Consider the following 20155-nt stretch of genomic DNA (forward strand, 5'->3'; position numbering starts at 1 on the left):
CTAATGACAGTAACATTGTCCTGCATATATGTCCAAACAGTAACCTTAAAGATAGGCCCTGCAGCCCAACCAGCTGCTGGCTTATTTCCCTACCTGAACAGGTACATAAACAAAACGTGTTAGATACCGCTTCAGGCAAGACTAACTCTATTGCTGCAGTAATGACAGCATATCTGCCTGCATGGGGCAAGACGGTGGATAACAATTAAATGATCAAATCATGGTGAGTACAAATTCTTCTGTTTCTCAAATACTCATTAGTTAGCTATAAAATTCTAGTTAAGGGGGTAACTTCACAGAAAAATAATTAAATTTGCTGGTTTCCACATTTCTAGCAATTGCCATAAATAACTATATCCCATCCCTTTCAATTGACAGGCTTCCCTTTTCCCAAAAAATATTAGTTTATTCATACTTTGAGGATTTTTGGGTAGTAGGCCTATTTATAATTAGGGCCAAGCTGGATGCACTCGCGCTACGCCCTCGTGCATCGCTTGCATTATTATAAAAGTATCTGTGTGTAATCACGGTAGTCTAATTAACCCCCAAACGTGCATTATCCTATAGATAAACCCACGCTGACCGTTGATTAACTCCGTTCATTCATACCTTATGACTTTTGTCAATAAAAAGGCAAAAAATACAATTTTTTTAGCAGATTTGATAAATGTGTTACCCCGTAGAAAACATCAATGCACATGTGCAAAATAAAAAGAAAACGCCCAAATGATCACGAATATTCAAAACAATTTTACTGCTATCAGTAAAAAAATGCATCAAACATGGGAATGGAAGCAATTAGAAAGATTATAGATTAACACGAACACGGATTTCATAGTTATTATGTAATAAAACCCATCTGTTTGCAGTGGTTAAAAGCAAAACTTCCACCACACCCTTGAGCAACATTTCATCTGCTTGACATGTACAAAACCTGTAACCCAGAACCTAAGAGGCTGTTGAACATTGATGTAGATTTGATATTTGGCCTTTTCTTGGTTGACCCTAACATGTAACATTATTTGGCCAAAAAAATTACTGCAAAATATTACTCGCTAAGTCAAGTGCTGTATTTTCCATGTTCTGCTGTGACAATGCATGGACAATAATAATGTCAGCAGCTTACATTTCAGAAAATTCCACTGACTTACAGTACTAGTTACTTTTCTGTACATTCGTAACTTTTGTACCTAGCTATGGGCATCTAGTAACACTCCTTCGTTATAATACTGTGTGCTAAACTTTATGTTATCAAAATTATACAAGTATTAGTGAAATAGCATGCATGAGAGTAAGCAGGTGGATGTACGTTTGATCTATAAATAAAGCAAATAAATGTTGCCTAAGATATACAAAATTGACTGTTTACAGTACATTATCCTAGTGTACATGTATTATGGATGTTACTATATGTTATCATTTTAACCAAAAATGTCAATATGTTATTTCATCAAGTGATGATGTTAACATGCCTTCATGTGATTATCACTGATAAATCATTACGATCAATGATTGAGCAATCTGAATCAAAGTATATCAGTTCAATGCTACAACGATGGAGACCAACTTTGAGTTAATTAGGGCCAGTACAATGTTTTAGGTCATTCTGAAAGATACAATTCTGGCTACACAAAGTATATTAAATTACATTTCAAAAAGTGCACCTATCATAGCGTTCAGGTATGGCATTCACAGTTTTGAATTGCCTCGCAATCCACTTATAAGGTACGTTACACTGGATTTGTAACTAAGAAGACAAATAACGCTGTTAACCAGGTCCAATAAATCATAAACCTCTTGTAATTATATTATTTCTGTTTTCTCTCACTGCTCGTCCAATCGTGGCAAGATACGATAAACATGAAAGGCGGGACCATGTTGGGCTATATTGTCTGGGCCCCAGTGCAGAACGAAGTTGGTGTCATTGGTAGACCTACTTGTGTAAACCTAAATGTATCAGCATCAATGCTGAAAGATTCGCCCTTGTATTACTTTGGCTGAATAACACCAAACGGGCCTTTCGGGACCACTGTCTGGAGTCTCTTGCAGGCAAATATTGCTGTTATTGCTCTAATAATATAACAAATATTGCTAGGGCCAGTCTCCAACAAGTTGAATTTATGTACCTTCTATACTAAATCAGTCGAAGACTGATAAGGCAACAGGGCCCATGTTTAGAGCTACTGTTTGGGCCCCTATGCAGGGCAAACATACTGTCATTAGTATTTTAGTAAACCCCAATGTGTATTAGTTCAAATGCAAAGGGATCTACCCTTTTGGGCCACTGTCTGAGGCCCAATGCAGGCACATATTGCTGTTATTGCAACAACAAAGTAATTAGTCTTGCTGGGAGCAGTATCCAACAAGTTTTGTTTATGTACCTGTTCAGCTAGAAAAATTAGCTAACCACTGATTGGTCCGCATGGCCCATTCTTAGGGCTACTGTTTGGGCCCCTATGCAGGACAAATTTACTGTCATTAGTGTTTTAGTACACCCCAATGTGTAATAGTTCAAATGCAAAAGGATCTACCCTTGTACCTTTTCAGCTGAATAATACCATATGGGCGGGTCCCCTTTGGGCTACTGTCTAGGGCCCCATGCAGTCAGATATTGCTGTTGTTGCTACAGCAATGTAATTAGTCTTGCTGGGAGCAGTATCCAACAGGTTTTGTTCATGTACCTTTTCAGCTAGATAAATTAGCCAACAGTTGGTTGTACCGCATGGCCCATTCTTAGGGCTACTGTTTGGGCCCCTATGCAGGACAAAGTTACTGTCATTAGTGTTTTAGTACACCCCAATGTGTAATAGTTCAAATGCAAAAGGATCTACCCTTGTACCTTTTCAGCTGAATAATACCATATGGGCGGGTCCCTTTTGGGCCACTGTCTAGGGCCCCATGCAGTCAGATATTGCTGTTGTTGCTACAGCAATGTAATTAGTCTTGCTGGGAGCAGTATCCAACAAGTTTTGTTCATGTACCTTTTCAGCTAAATAAATTAGCCAACAGTTGGTTGTACCGCATGGCCCATTCTTAGGGCTACTGTTTGGGCCCCTATGCAGGACAAAGTTACTGTCATTAGTGTTTTAGTACACCCCAATGTGTAATAGTTCAAATGCAAAAGGATCTACCCTTGTACCTTTTCAGCTGAATAATACCATATGGGCGGGCCCCTTTTGGGCTACTGTCTAGGGCCCCATGCAGTCAGATATTGCTGTTGTTGCTACAGCAATGTAATTAGTCTTGCTGGGAGCAGTATCCAACAGGTTTTGTTCATGTACCTTTTCAGCTAAATAAATTAGCCAACAGCTGGTTGTACCGCATGGCCCATTCTTAGGGCTACTGTTTGGGCCCCTATGCAGGACAAAATTACTGTCATTAGTGTTTTAGTACACCCCAATGTGTAATAGTTCAAATGCAAAAGGATCTACCCTTGTACCTTTTCAGCTGAATAATACCATATGGGCGGGCCCCTTTTGGGCTACTGTCTGGGGCCCCATGCAGTCAGATATTGCTGTCATTGCCACCATGATGCAAGGTACCCTCCTGGGTATAAAACCCAGAAACTTGTGTGCTTGTACCTCTTCAGCTAAATAAAAGCATATTTTGCCCCCTTATTTTGTGACCCCCTCACCTACCATGCAGGGTGTGCCCCGGCAGCAACACATTTTATTGAAGCTTGGTCACCTACCAACACAATCAGGCCACCAAACCTTTTGTACCTCTTCAGCTGAATAAACCTTCTGGGCTCCTGGACTAGATGTTGAAGAGCAAGAATGGACGTAGGCCTACATGTGGTGGAAAACTTGTGGAAATTGAGCCAATTTTATAGACCACTTAAGACCTTCCAAGTGCCTAATTGAACGATGCCTATAACTGTGTATGACGTATACGTATAAACTACCACAATGCTGTTTTTGTTTTTTGGTGATTTGACGTTTGACCTCGTCGTTAGTCAGGCAGACACTACAACCCATGCTCAGGTACATACCTACCAAGTTTAAATAAATGCTCGACAGAGCACAATGTCTCATCCTTAGTACACAACGTGCATGTATCGGATGGGATACAGCTATACATGCAGTCGCTTTCGGTGACATGAATGTTTCCTTAGATAGCATATATACTCCCATTAAATGCCCCAATGACTTACACACTAAATCGTAAAAGTAATGTGGTCCCTAAGTCTAGATAGAAGTTCCCACTAGCTAAACGCTACTCATCACTGGATAGCTGAAAAGTTTACCATTCATGGGACCCTCAGTTTTCCGCATCATGACCCAGAAGAATTTTTGCTATGAGATCCTGAAATTTTCGTCACTTGTAAATAAACCTCATTACTCAGTAGTAAACAATGTTCGTACGCTGCTCCTGAGAGGCCTAAAGCGGTCTAAACTTGCCTCAACTTGCCTCAACTGACCCAATATTTGCATCACATGTACTTAATCCAAGCCAAAACTAAAAAAAAAACAGATCTTGATTGATAACATATCACAAAAGATGTTCTCCCGTTGCTTTTAGGAGCTTTTCCTGAATTAGAACACACGGTGCGGATTGATATAGATTCTAATAGGAGTATATGACGCCTTAATTTAAGCATTCCTTACTGTCTGGCATGCGCTGATCTTGGCTATCTGCATATCATGTTGCGAGTTCATCGCTCTGTGTGGAACTTAATTGAACGTGAGAGTTCACCCAATTGAACCTTCTCAGTATCAGCCAGAATAATTTCACAGCTCCTTACAATGCCTTACCAAGCCAACTTTCTAGAAATATATTGTCTTAACTTTGTACAAGTTTTGAGCCGTAGATGATCATACTGAAAGTGGGAGTATCATTAGCATGGTGGGAGTAGCATTAACGTAGTGGGAGTGGCATTAACATGGTTTGATATGGTTTTAGACGGAACTGAAAAGTATAAGTTTGCAGGTTGGTGATGAAAGCGTAGAATGGACAACTACGTGTAAATTTAGGGTGAGGAGGAGGGTGAGGAGGGTGAGAAGGAGAATGAGAATGGGGGTGGGAAGGAGGGAGAGGAGGGTGAGAGGGAGGGTGAGGAGTGGAGGGGGTTTCAACTAAATTAGTATTCACCACCCCACCACTCCTTTACTCGTGACATCATATTTATTTCATCATATATTTGTAAACATGGGAAACACACGAAATTGTTTAATGATTTTTGACTGTCTGTCCCTTAACATATAGTGCATACACATTGAATTCGTTCTCATTTAATTGACTTATCAGAAGAGAATAGCACATTAGATGTTACCAGACTTGTACTTACGAGTATACAAAAGCACGAGATTAAGGGTAACAGTACTGTTGCCCTTGGCATGAGTACGTTGATTTCAAGCACAAATTTACACTACGTTTATAGCTTGACTATTATTGACGCATTTATGAGTACTCATCAATGAGAGCTAGTACAAATCTATCAGGACGAATTGAGTACAGGAAACTTCGCTGGAATATGAGTATGGACTCACTCAAGTCTGAGCACTGACTATGAGTCTGAACACTGACTATGAGTCTGAACACCGACTACATGTCAGTCAGGAGGGGTGTGAAGTATCAAAATTCAAACTTTTATTAGTACAATTATTTAGATCTCACTTATAGTCTAAATAAGAAAGCACCAATTGGTGTCTAACTTTTATCTGTCTCCCAGACCCCTCCCCCTCCCAAAATAGAGTTGCATTGAATGAACCCTACACCCGCTAATTTGTAAGAAAAAATGTATCCACCTATAGCCCATCCATAAAAAGACATGCCCCTAGCAAAATCAGTCTGTGCTAATTATGTACACGCCATTGCTTGCAGTAGGAGAGTAACATCCAAACTATGTCAATATATTATTATATATCCAATACAGCTTGCTTCCTATTATTCAAAATCAATCCATCCATTCCTCAATAGTCTGATCATGGCCATGCAGCTGGTAAAAAAGAAATAAAATTAAAAATCATACCAGCTTGATTTTTCAATTTTGTATTTATCCTATCATGCAATATACATATGCAACAATAGTGGAAAAACAAGCATTTATATTATAATTTAATACTTGATAAAGAAACAAAGAAACACCATGCTGATAACTATAATTGTTAACCTGATTTTGAACTAAGGCCTACTAGAACTAGTAAAAAGATTTTCTTTCAAAAGAGAATAGAATTTGAAACTGCGGCATAATTATTTCTATTGTTTGTAGACATTCTTAAAAAAACGATTTGATAAACTACGTTGTTATCAATCGAACGAAATTTTGCCTTGTTCCAGCTGCATCAAACACAAAGATTCCCAAGTAATAAAAAGGATCAAATTTTCAGCTTATTTTAATTCAAGCTATAAGACACAAAACTTTACACAACTACTATGATGCTGTATTAAAGACTACTAATGTCGATAAAGAAATAGGACACAATGAATGTAAAACAGAAACATATTTGTTTATGAATGAACAATGGCGGCCTGATTCTTTTTGCAGAGGGCGAATAAGGGGAGGAGGGGTGGGGCTGGTTGAGGAGGGAGGTGGGAGAACAAACTGTAAGGGTCAATATAGTAGATAATGTAAACTTGCTCCCTCCCTGGCTTTTGCCATTAAATAATCGGTGATTCACTAACACCGATTCAGACCAGGTTGCCAGTTCTTCTGTGACACAACCGGCCAAATTGGCCATCAAATCCAGTAACAAAAATGTTAATACAAATTTGCTGTTATTTGATGACAATTGACTTTATACGTGTAGGAGTTTATGGTTTGCAATTTGTCCCAATTGGGGGTTCTCTTGAAATGTGCTAAAAAGTTGATGATGTTTTTACCGAAGCTTAGGCCTATATGCAACCTAAAGTCGAACTGAATAGCATGAAATGTTTGAAATCAATGTTCTTTAATTTTGTAGGCCATTAAGAATATGCCAAAAATGCTGTCTGCTTGAAACTCTACTTTCCTCCAGCCAACGAAATTGGAAAAATGGCAAAATTGGCAAAATAATGGAGAAAAATAATAAGGCATACTGATTAAGCCCCTAGTAGATATACTGAAGACAATTAAACTGTGATTAAACTAAATACAGATGATCCACTCCATAAACCTAAATTTTTAATGAATTTGCTATAAAATATGCTAGTACTTTGTTTCCTATATTTAACATTAAGAAATGTGCCTATTATTCATATTTCTACTGTAAAAAGTCTGCACATGTTTTAGATTTATCTCAATCATTAATATATGGAATAAACGAAATTAAAAAAAATAGAAAAATCATGACTAAATATATAACAATAATTACAAAGTCCTATAATTTTAATCAAATAAAAAAAACAACAACAACAACGTCATGTAAGCAATACAAATATCTTCCTAGATGGTAATTGTTAAGGTTTATCTTAAGTATTAATAAATGGAATAAACGTAATTATGAAAAAGGAACAATCATGACTAAATATATATTATGATTACAAAATCCTACTATTTTAAACAAATAAAAAAAGGAAGAAAAATAACAACATCATGTGAGTAATACAAATTTCTTAACAGATGTTATTTGGAAAAACTGAGAACAAAAACGACTTGTAATTTTGGTCAACTGACATAAAGTTAAGACAAAATGCTTAAAGCTATGAAAACCTAGTATAAGTGATTTGATTTATTATCATTGACCATTCTTTTCATGAAGATCAAAGTCTCCATATACACTCACACTAAGAACACAAATGTCTTAAAATTGGTGATTTTTTGGCAATTAAAACAGAAAAAAAAAAATTTAAAAAATATGATCATGGGGCACCTCCAGTAAACTAAGAAACCAAAATCTGAAAGTTGTGATAATGATATTAACATTTGTATGAGGGGAGGGTAGGGGAGGGTAGGGGAGGGTGGGGGAGTGGAGGGGTCTTCATTTTCCTTCTGTGAGGAAACACCGTGTCTCCAAGTAGATATAGCCATCTCAACCAATTTATACATCTAATCCATGTTCTAAATTTGCATATGCATGAGAATATAATTTGGTTGAAATTGGTAATATAATAACAAGATGTGGTTTTTCTACCTGTACTTTTCCCCTGACCAATTAAGACCGAACAGAATAAATCAAACACCAATCAGAGAACAAGAGCTAAAGAGGAAAGGGAGTAAAGAGCTTATATAAAGTAAAGAAAAGTAAATGCAGGAATAGTAGCTGTCTCCAGCTAACCCTTATTGAAGCCTGATCTGGGTGAGTCTCACAGCTCCATCAACCTCCAAGAATGTGACCTGTTGGTAGGCAATCCGATGTCTGTATTCCAGCAGGTGTTGGCCGTTGACTGCAACACGGTAAGCATCATGTTGACAAAGGACAATGATCTGAGAAAAAATTAAAGACACTCGTTAACAATTCGAAAAGACGGAAACAGGGTTGATGCTAAAGGGAAAGTCTACAGTAAGGTTGTACAGTTTCACTTAATTCAGACACAGGGTTGATGCTAAATGAAACTAATGGTGAAGAACAGAAAATGAAAGTTACTAGGATCATGATCATATTTCTCTTTGATGATGTACGATGTGTATAGAGATGTGACGTTGCAAATGCAAATGAAGTAATATCCCAGAATTCCGATGTGAGAAAAAATATGGAAAATGAAAGAAACTATATTGATATATTAAAATAACTGACATTGCAGACATGTAATATGAAAAAAAAATATATGCAGCTACTCAAATGTGGGAAGTGAAAAAATATTAAATTTAAAGAAAAGATATTCACATGAGAGGAAACTGCAGATATTCAAATCAGACAACATGCAGATATCCTAATCAGAGAAGATGCAGATATTCTAATCAGAGAACATGCAGATATCCTAATCAGAGAACATGCAGATATCCTAATCAGAGAACATGCAGATATCCTAATCAGAGAACACGCAGATATCCTAATCAGAGAACATGCAGATATCCTAATCAGAGAACATGCAGATATCCTAATCAGAGAACATGCAGATATTCTAATCAGAGAACATGCAGATATTCAAACAAGGATGTGTGCATACATTGAAATGGAAGAGTATGCGGAAATTCATTTGACACTCACTTCAAAGAAACTGTTTGGCAAGAAGGGGAAATTTGGTGTTTCCCCCTCCTGTGCCCCCCACTTCTGACTCATAAGGGTGTTACGAACAATCTTCCTAGGTTGGAATCTCGGGTTGAAGTGAAAAGCCACATTGGCCCGTGGAGTTGTTCTAGGTCCACACTGCAAGTTAACATGGAACCTGTGAAGAGGAATTTCAAAAATATATGTGATTAGCAGGTTTGATTCCTACACCAGGTACACCCTCCACACCCACTCTCCATCTGCCCCCCCCCCCCCACCCCCACGCCTCCCAAATGGTCAGGTATTTTGCTTTGCTTGGGTAGGAAAACAAAAGCTACAATATTGTCAAGCTACATTCCAGCCCAATTGTGTCCCAGAAAAACAAGTACTGCACAACATTGAAAAAGTCATTTTTATGTTTTTATAAAGAAATTGGGAGCTGGTCAGTTAATGATGAATGGCCAAACTGAAATACTAAAGAAACCAAACTAATACTTCATTGGTCATCAATATTGCATTCAAAGTTGAAACTTGCTCAAAAACTATCCAATAGGTTTCAAAACATTTTTCTTGAAGGTTCTGACACTCCAAGTGATTACCACACATGCAGGGGAGAGGGGCCCAGGGGTGGGGGCACTAGGGATATATGTTACATATTAACATATCTCAAGACAGGCAACATTTTGAGGTGGTAAATTGCTGATTGAAGTTTGAGCAAAAGTGTCCATCTTTGTTCACTTTCTAGCAGATTTTGTTGCCAATACTGAAAACTTATAAATGCCATAATTACTTCACCAGCCTGTATGTATGACACTGCCATACCTATCTAATACAAAAAAGTCTAATCAGATGTTTTGAGTTCATTATGAAAACAAACATGATGCTGTTGGATACTAAATTTTTCCATTGTAATGGTATTCAACAAATTAGGTCGATTAGCCAGGTATTATACCAAATAAAGCAAAAAGGAAAAATATTCATGTTTTTGAAATTGCTTTTTGAATGTATGGAAACTGTCCAGGGGGTGGGGTGGGGGGGACACAACGCTGTTCAAATAACTAATTATTGGCTCATTCTGTGACAAAATGTAAAGATGGTGGCGCATAGTGTGATCCAATGTAAGAATAACTTTGAGCAAAACTCTGTAGGTTTCATAAAACATTTTAAAACATTCCAACCAAACTTCCAAACAAACTTGACAGACTACAGTTTGCGAGAGAGAGAGAGAGAGTCAAAATGAACATGGCATCAGCTACAGGATTCTGAGCTTAGAATTTACACTTCGTTCTGCGATATCTTAAAAGTTAACTCTTGCAAGTAGAATGCAGTCCTCTGTGACTCATTTGCGTGTGTGTAAGACTCTTGCTACATAGTTTACACAATAGGGTACATATTCTAGCGGGGAGTTCCTGTTTATCTTCAAATAAATAGTACAGGTTTTATTTAATTAACTGGAGGGCATTTAAACTCTTGTTTGTTGACACTAGTTGTCATATCCTGCATAATCCTCTTCCTTGAGATACGATCCTTGTCATGGGCTAGGCAATGCAAACAAAAACTACTTCACAACTCTAAGCCAGCCCTTTTTTTTATGTTTTTTTTTCTTTAGACTGGCTGACAAGGTGATAAATCAAAGGTCATATTAAAGTTCGTTACTGAGTTGGAGACATCCGACTGAAACAAACTTAAATTCTATGAACAACTTTCCTGTCCTTTGTGCACATTAAGTAATAACTCCTTCATCTTCACAGTCTAAGCATTAAAGATACTCTTTTTAGGAAAATAGGATTAGTAGTTCTTCTGATTATTCTTTAAGCCTTCATGGCTTTCCAAGGAGAGGGACCACAGAGTGGAATATGTAACTCAACATATACTCTTAAAATAGATTAAAAGAAAAAAAAATCATATTTCTCCAATCAAATTTTCCATTGTTGAATTTAACATACACACAAAATACATATTATTTGTCACCAAGACATTTTAAGGACTTTGGATTCACCTGACTAAAGAGATAATCACGCCTCTACCTGTGACCCCCTGGCTGTGACCCCCTAGCTGTGACCCCCTAGCTGTGACCCCCTAGCTGTGACCCGCTAGCTGTGACCCTCTGGCTGTGACCCCATATCTGCAAGAGAATACCCTTCTCCCTTCCCACCCCCTCACCCTGCCACATCATTGTCTGAGCTGAAGACAAAGATGAGATACCTCAACTCCTGACTTTCTATGAGTACATTTTCCTCGATGTAATAAGACATGGTTTTTTTGGACCATGTTACGTTGACTTACCTCTCTGGATTAGGGTTGACTATTCCACTGATGAAGATCATCTTACCAGGTGTCATACCACCGGCAATTGGAGCTACATACGGCACAGCCTGTAAAGGACGAGGTTATCCAATCAGAGGAAGCACACACATTCATATATCACAATACATCTAAAATACAGCAACTGAGTGTGCTTTGCATTGGAAAGAAAGTCAAAACAAGAGGGTACGATACATGGTTAGTTTAGCAAGTTTGTGTCAATTTAGATTAACTTGAAAGATACGATACATTACAAAATATATATCAACACCTAGGTAAAACACCTAGGTAAAGCACCTAGGTAAAACACCTAGGTAAGACTCACAGGAACTTTTTCATGGTGTACACCTAAACCCTAGCTCTGCTTATATCACACATACGTACTTGCAAGGAATAATTTATTCAATATTGAATGGTAAATGCTATGCCAAAATGGCCAAAAAAGTTAAAAAATCTATAGCAGTTTTTGTACACAGAAACCTTAGTATCTTGAAAAGTGCAAACAAATCAGGGCCGTCCAAACTGCCAAACAAAATTTTTAACTCAAAATGATTCCATTACTAACGACCTATAAAGTGTTGCACCGCCCAGAATTTCTAAGGTCTTCCTGACAATTGCACTGTGGGTGGTATATATTTCATAACAATGGAACAACACAATGCACCAGTAGTTTACCAGATGGGAAGTTTTACAAATAGAATCAAAGTTTTTTCCTTACATGTGGACAACCAAACCACTTTCCCTTATTTTCACTGGGAAATAGTTTGAAAAACCCACATAATGAAGAGCAAAAATGGAAAACTTATGTCCACATTTTTTGGGGGAAGGAAAACGTTCCCATCGCCAGCGCCCAAAAAGACAAGTTTGCCACCTTTCCTCACCATACGACTGTTTCAGGTATCAAACCAGAATGAAAACATTTCATGGTTCCTTGCTGCTGTTCATTAGTTCCATTCATAGGGAAATTTCTAAGAAAGCCCTATGACAACAACAGCAATTCATGCACACAGACTTTGGTTGCCAAAGTAATGCTAAGCCCTGATATCAATTGCAACACACATCAGTGTGCGAAGACTATCTACCATTAACATCATACCAAGTTTGACGAAATTCCAACTAGTAATAGTAGCCAAGTAATTGCAATTTGGAGTATTTCACGTTTCACCCCATGACCTCATTAATATTCATGATATGAGCACCAAAATCAACAGGGTTAATCTACTAACTATGGGCCACCCACTCATGTAATGGTAATGTATGGTAATGATTGGTCATTCCCTTGTTGAGTTATTGTGCATACAAACTTTTCATAACAAAATAATGCTAGGCCCCCCCCCCCCCTTATAAACATGCATGATATCAATTGCAACACACATCAGAGTGTGGAGACTATCTACCAATATCATCATACCAAGTTTGACGAAATTCCAATCAATAGTAGCCAAGTTATTGCAACTTGGGAGTTTTTCACGTTTGACCCGTGACCTCATAAATATTTTTTAACTTTGACCTCGTATAACTTCGCACACGAAGGTCACACAGGGGTCAACCTATTGACATTTATGATCAGAAGGTACCTTTGACATCTGAAAATAGCATCGAAACTGTAAAAATCCCCAAAACATGAAAAGGTCACCAGAGGTCAAATTGAGGTCAAGGGTCACCCAGATGCGGGTTGACAACTGGATTACATTGAAGCAACTCCCAACCTTAACGGACAGTTCGTTCTCAAGTTATCACAAAAATACTAGTTTTTCATCATTAATTGACCTTTGGTGACCTCGGATCACATGAACGTTAAGCTTGAAAATATTCCCCTATACCATTTGCAACTTGTCCCAAAATATGAACCGTGTCACACCTTGGAACTGAGAGTTATTGCATTAAATGTCTGAATATTAACTTTGACCTCGTATAACTCCGCACACGAAGGTCACGCGGGGGTCAACCCATTGACATTTATGATCAGAAGGTACCTTTGACATCTGAAAATAGCATCGAAACTGTAAAAATCCCCAAAGCATGAAAAGGTCACCAGAGGTCAAATTGAGGTCAAGGGTCACCCAGATGCGGGTCGACAATTGGATTGAATTGAAGCAACTCCCAACCCTAACGGACAATTCGTTCTCAAGTTATCACAAAAATACTAGTTTTTTATCATTAATTGACCTTTGGTGACCTCGGTTTGAAAATATTCCCCTATACCATTTGCAACTTGTCCCAAAATATCAACCGTGTCACACCTTGGAACTGGGAATTATTGCACTAAATGTTTGAAAATTTACTTTGACCTCATATAACTTCACACACAAAGGTCACCTGGTGTAAACCTATTGACATTTTTGATTGGTGAGACGTGAATATAGCATCAAAACTGTAAAAATTCAAACATTTTTTCTTTGCCCATTTTCTCACCCAAAATACTAGTTTTTTAACATTAATTGACCTTTGATGACCTCGGATCACATGACCGTTAAGTTTGAAAATATTCCTCTATACCATTTGCAACTTGTCCCAAAATATCAACCTTGTTACACCTTGGCACTGGGAGTTATTGCAATAAATGTCTGAAAATTAACTTTGACCTTGTATAACTTTACACACAAAGGTCACCCGGGTGTCAACCCATTGACATTTTTGATCGGAAGGTACCTTTGATATCCAAATCTAGCATCAAAACCAAACATTTTCTTTTTCGCCCGTTTTCTCCCAAAATAAGCACATTTTTTCTAATGTGACCTTTGACCTTTTGACCTTGGTTTCAAATGTAGTTTGATCTGCTGATATCAAAAATCAACACGACAAGTCTGTACAGCCATCCTAACTCCGACCGAAAACTTTGACCCCATTTAAGTTCGCACACAAAGGTCGCACGGGGGTCAACCTATCGATATTTATGATCAGAAGGTACCTTTGACATCTGAAAATAGCATCGAAACTGTAAAAATCCCCAAAGCATGAAAAGGTCACCAGAGGTCAAATTGAGGTCAAGGGTCACCCAGATGCGGGTCGACAATTGGATTGAATTGAAGCAACTCCCAACCCTAACGGACAATTCGTTCTCAAGTTATCACAAAAATACTAGTTTTTTATCATTAATTGACCTTTGGTGACCTCGGTTTGAAAATATTCCCCTATACCATTTGCAACTTGTCCCAAAATATCAACCGTGTCACACCTTGGAACTGGGAATTATTGCACTAAATGTCTGAAAATTTACTTTGACCTCATATAACTTCACACACAAAGGTCACCTGGTGTAAACCTATTGACATTTTTGATTGGTGAGACGTGAATATAGCATCAAAACTGTAAAAATTCAAACATTTTTTCTTTGCCCATTTTCTCACCTAAAATACTAGTTTTTTAACATTAATTGACCTTTGGTGACCTCAGATCACATGACCGTTAAGTTTCAAAATGTTCCCCTAACCAGTTCACAACTTGTCCCAAAATATCAACCTTGTCGCACATTGGCACTGGGAGTTATTGCAGTTTTAGTATTTTGGGTTTTTGGACCATAACTGACCTTTGGTGACCTTTGTGGGCACCAAAAACAATAGGGTTCATCTACTCACTATGGGCCACCCACCCACCAAGTTTGATCATGATCAGTCAATCCCTTGTTGAGTTATCGTGCATACAAGCTAAAGCGTCACACACACACACACACACACACACACACACGCCAACCTGAATACATAGGTTCCTTTGCTTTTAGCAAGGAACCAAAAATGACTTTATATTTACAAAATTAATGAGAATATCTTACTGGATTCATGACAATGTTAGACAGAGCTGGCTGAGGAATGGCCATGGGGGCGGCCATGGGGGCTGGAGCTGCCGGAGCCTGGTAGGGAATAAAATATAAACACCAACATTAAATAATTCAACATCAACAGAGACTCATGGCTACTATATATCTTCACAAACTCTCCTCACATTACCCTTGATACTACTTACCACATGAAAATTCCTTGACCATTCAAACTGGTCAGTTGTAATACTTATGTCCAAAACCAAAAGTTATATCCCAACTTTTAGACAATAATTTTTTTGGTTTAACTCCAACTTTTACTTATTTTGTTTTGAAGAGAATATATATGCACATATGAAGCATCCAACAAAATTTTCTCAAAAACTTAAAAGATATTACTAACACATCCAGGTAATAAATGGTCCTGTATAAAAGAGAGTAGAAAACCGCAAATATAAATGGCTAATCGAACAATGTTGCTGAATTTACCTACCTTGGTGCAAAAGTTAATAAAATTGGAGGTGCAACAGAAGATATTAAGATATTAAATGCAGGCTGGGGAAAGCTATGGCAGCAGTCTGGAGCCTGACTAGAATTTGGCACCAAGAAAACATCGGGAGACAAACTAAAATCACCCGATTCAAAACCCTTGCAAGATCAGTATTGCTATATGGATGTGAGGCATGGAGAAGATTACTCAAGAAACTTGATACCTTCCAGTATAACTGCCGGAAGAAAATACTTAAAATAAGATACCCAGAGACCATCAGTTATGAAGAGATGAAGAGAGTGACCAAATTGAACAGGATGAGTAATGAAATCAGGAGGAGAAGATGGAACTGGCTAGGACATGTGCTGCAAAAAGACAGGGCAGACAACAATTACATAGCCCTGGGATGGACCCCAGAAGGTTCAAGAGATAGAGGAAGGCCTAAAACAACATGGCGGAGGACAGTAGAGAAAGAGAGGAAGGAGGAGAGCAGACTGGAATAGTTGGAACAAAGCCAGGACAGCAGCAGCGAACAGGAAGAAGTCAAGGGAAGACGTCTCGGCCTTCTTGCCTTCCGTGCCTCTTGGCACAGAGAGCGTTAAGATTAAGAAGAATCGGACAAAGATTAAATAGTAGAATAGTAAAGAACATGTGAAGACAGAGCTTAAATCACCATACACTATTTCCTTCTTCTAATGTTGTATCATGGTACAGGTATTTCATAATGTAAAGTACCACAGTTTTGAAATCTGCTCACATACATCTCAGACGTTTTCAGATATATTTCAATTATCAACTTCACTACTTCATTCTTATGAGCAGTTTTTGTCTGTGTGCACTCACAGAATAAACAAGTTTACATTGTGCTCTGATTTTGACAGCAAAATTTGTGTAATCTGCATGGATTGGAGCTGTGGACTCGAGTGGAGGTAAGGACTCTAGTGAAGCAATTGGACTCGAGTAGAGATGTGGACTCGAGTGAAGTAATGGACTTGGGTGGGGCTGTGGATTCTAGTCACTGTATTTATTTGTATAGGGAAAACTTTGATGAACCTGTCTGGATGAATCAAATCACTCCAGTTTTGAAATTTAGCGACTCAAGATAAGGCTTGTTCAAATACTGATCGTAATACTTACAGTGCCTCCTTCATATCGAATGGAGTAAATCTGGACCTGTCCATCAATTGCGAGGTGAGTGATCCTCTTTAACATCACCACACGGTGACTAAATTCTGTAAAGTGATTCCCATTCACAGCAATCTACCAAAAAAAAAAAAATTGTCAATAAAGTTCATGGAAAATACATCAAAATAAAACTAGTGATGGATATTAATTAAGTTGAATTCCATTCCTTGAAATCCTTGAAATCCAAAATTACATCTTCCTAGTTACTTTTCTGTTTATTACATACATAAAGTCTGTATTCAAAATGTCAATTTCTATATTAAATATTATTGTGTAATCCTTAATCACACTGTATACAATTCTGCCGACTGATACCCTTAGCAAAGAAAATAGGTATATTAACCACACTGTTATGGCTGGATATCTTTGTTGGTATACATAACTGCAATTAACATGGGTCTAAGATATCATTAAAGCCAAACATTTATTTTGTATTTCAAGACCTGAAGATTTTTTGTCACACTTAAATGCATTTTGCCTGCCTTAGGGAGTATTACTCTGATTAAGCCATGTGGCTTTTTCTTTTCTCTCAACTCTATCAGTTTTTGCACCTACAGCACCCGTAAAGTGCATTGAACAACTTTTGTTGGAGTCTGCTTTATATTAGACTAGTTATTTTTATTATTATTATTATATTCACACATACTTAAATACTTCTCACTCTGACATGTGCACTTCTTGGCTAGCACTGGCTTCTTACAACCATTTGGTTGTCGCTGATCCTATCTAGATCCACAAAACTTGCCAAGCTGTTCATTTAAGGCTAATAGTACCGTCGACATGGAACCACCATCAGTCGAACAGCGGTACCATAATTTGATAACCATATTAAGTTTGTTCATATATACTGAAGATTTCCTTTGAGCCATTTGTCAGCATGTTCAAGTCACACAAACATTATTAAGCACCCTAACTTGTGTTTTCTCAAACATGTTTTTTCGTTTGCATGAACTACACAAGTGGAGCTTTGAGTCAATCTTTCAGTGGGACTGCAAACAGATTGGGGCGTGTTCGCATTCCTTTGAGTGTTTGCTCTTTCATGCGACCGTTGTACTTTACACAGAGGTTTTTATTTGTATAGAGTATACAGAACATCATGTGCATTAGGACCTATATGACAGCTCCCTCTATGAGAACACTTACAAGAGTCCCATCAGCTTGTCATTTACTGTTTGATGCATTACAGGCAGGTGCGTAGCCAAGGGGGGGGGGCGAAGCGGGTAGCCGCCCCCCTTGAGCATATTTTTAAATTTTTTTAAAATGTTTTTATGATATCGCTAGTATTTTCATAAGAGAAAATGCTAAGATGCAACTTATAAGGCCTGGGAAGTGCCATTTCCAGCGATCTGGGAGGCCAAAATTTTCTTGTACGCTTCGCGCTTAGATAGTTTGCAATGCCGAATCTACAGTTTCGCCCCTCCCTTGGCAAATTCCTGGCTACGCTCCTGATTACAGGTACTTTTCAACCAGCCTCACATAAATTAATGCAATGTTTTTATCCAATCATTTGCAAACATCTGGATTTCTGATCGAGTGAAAAACCAATGCTCTGAAGCAAATTCAACATCATCGATACAGCAATTATGGCAAATCTTCTGTATAACTGATTTTTCTAATTCTAAAAGTAGGCTACACTATAACGAATACATTCTGATATTACACTAGAAGGAATACATTATTATCCTTACAAGTCTTTGCCATCAAGTCAAAGGACATATGGCAAAATCAAGGAAAACCTTGCCCACATCTGCAAATTGAATTGAGCTACCCACGCATATCAAATATGTTAGTGTAGTGTTCAAATTGCATACAGTTAACTTTGTGGAATCTTAAATGATCGGCAATAAAACAACAAAGACTGGATCTTCAAATTCAAGCTGGGGTAGTGGGTACCAGCACACATTCATTTATTAATGTGTTTATAGCTCTATCTTTGTATTTACATTTGATAACGATCCTGTCATGGTATGAATTTCAAGCCTTCAAAGTTTGTAAATATCTCACAAGAAATACAGGTAGATGCTCTGAAGCCATGAGTCAATTTTTTATTAGAAGAAGAATTAGGAAACTGTCTGGGTTGACAGATAAAACATTGTAAGAGAACCCCTTTTTTTCCTTTTAGGTTTGTCTTCTTGTAGTCCTTTTAAGTTAAACTGCTACTACTTAAATTATATTTGTTTTGTACAACTTGAAGTCAAAAGCAGAAACATTAGATAAGACAGTGATACTCTACTGTTGAAACTATTTCTATGTATCACTCACTGCTTACCTGCTTTCCTTGGAACGTAAAGTTATTTGATCATTTGATCAATGTTGAGAACAACTCAAGGTACTGATATACTCATGATGGAGATCAATTTGAGATCATGATTGTATCAAGGTAATGATTAATAATAGGTACAGATCAATTCAAGTTACTGATCTATTCAAAGTATTGACCAAGACAAGGTGCTGATCTTTGGTGGTACTGATCAGCTTAAGGTAATAATCTGTTCATGGCCATGATCAAATCATTGTACTGATCTTTTGGGATACTGATCAATTCAATGTACTCATCCACTCAAGGTACTGATCTTATGTGGTAATGATCAACTCATGGTTCTGATCAATTACAGGTTCTGATCTTTGAAGGTACTGATCAACTCAAATGTACTTGATCATGTCAAGGGACAGATCAATTCCAAGTTATTGATCAATACCAAGGGACAGATCAGTTCATGACACAGATCAATTTCAGCTCACGATCTTCTCAAGGTGCTGAGCAAATCAAGTGACTGATCTTTTGGGATACTGATCATTTCCACATACCGATCAAATCAAGGGTACTGCTAAGATGAAGAAACTAATCAAATGAAGGTCGGAATACCACCACAATGGCTCCTTTTGCTAATTGTTTTTTTTTTACCTTGAATTGTTTATCCTCCACATTTATGATGATACTAAATGGGGCATTATGTGCAAACGGGAAGTATGGCTGGCCTTTCTCCTCGGCTAACCATGTCTGCTTCTTCAGAGCGTTTCTCACGACCACCTGGACAGGGAAACGGGGATTAAAATGCAGAGCTACGTCCGTCTGCGGCGGTTTACCAGCCCCACACTGGAGATTGATATGAAACCTATGAAAGTAACAAAAAACAACAACTCATAGAAAGTAGCTGCCAGAGGATGGCAAGGTTTGTCCCTCGTGCAGTTATTCGGTAATGATGTGCCAGGTTCATTGTAACTGCGACACTAATGTAGTCTTATCAATGATAAAATGTCTTGGTTGATTCACTCACTTGAAAATCGGAATAAACAGACATTGTGAACACAGCGAGAGAAATGTACAAAAATTAAAATAACAAGGGATGA

General features: G+C 37.9%; 1 protein-coding gene across 1 annotated transcript in view; it reads right to left on the bottom strand.

The window, feature by feature from the left end:
- The window catches only part of LOC139970425 (uncharacterized), a 50232-nt gene that overhangs the window by 18483 nt on the left and 11594 nt on the right, over positions 1 to 20155 (bottom strand). Inside the window, exons 8-13 of the mRNA XM_071976081.1 lie at positions 19710 to 19920; positions 16757 to 16879; positions 15145 to 15222; positions 11355 to 11443; positions 9069 to 9246; positions 8200 to 8344 (exon numbers count right to left, since the gene is read on the bottom strand). Coding sequence (XP_071832182.1) covers positions 8200 to 8344; positions 9069 to 9246; positions 11355 to 11443; positions 15145 to 15222; positions 16757 to 16879; positions 19710 to 19920 — 824 coding nt within the window. The remainder of the gene's footprint in view (positions 1 to 8199; positions 8345 to 9068; positions 9247 to 11354; positions 11444 to 15144; positions 15223 to 16756; positions 16880 to 19709; positions 19921 to 20155) is intronic.

This window comes from Apostichopus japonicus, chromosome 8 (genome assembly GCF_037975245.1).
Source record: "Apostichopus japonicus isolate 1M-3 chromosome 8, ASM3797524v1, whole genome shotgun sequence".
NCBI classification, from domain to species: Eukaryota; Metazoa; Echinodermata; class Holothuroidea; order Aspidochirotida; family Stichopodidae; genus Apostichopus; species Apostichopus japonicus.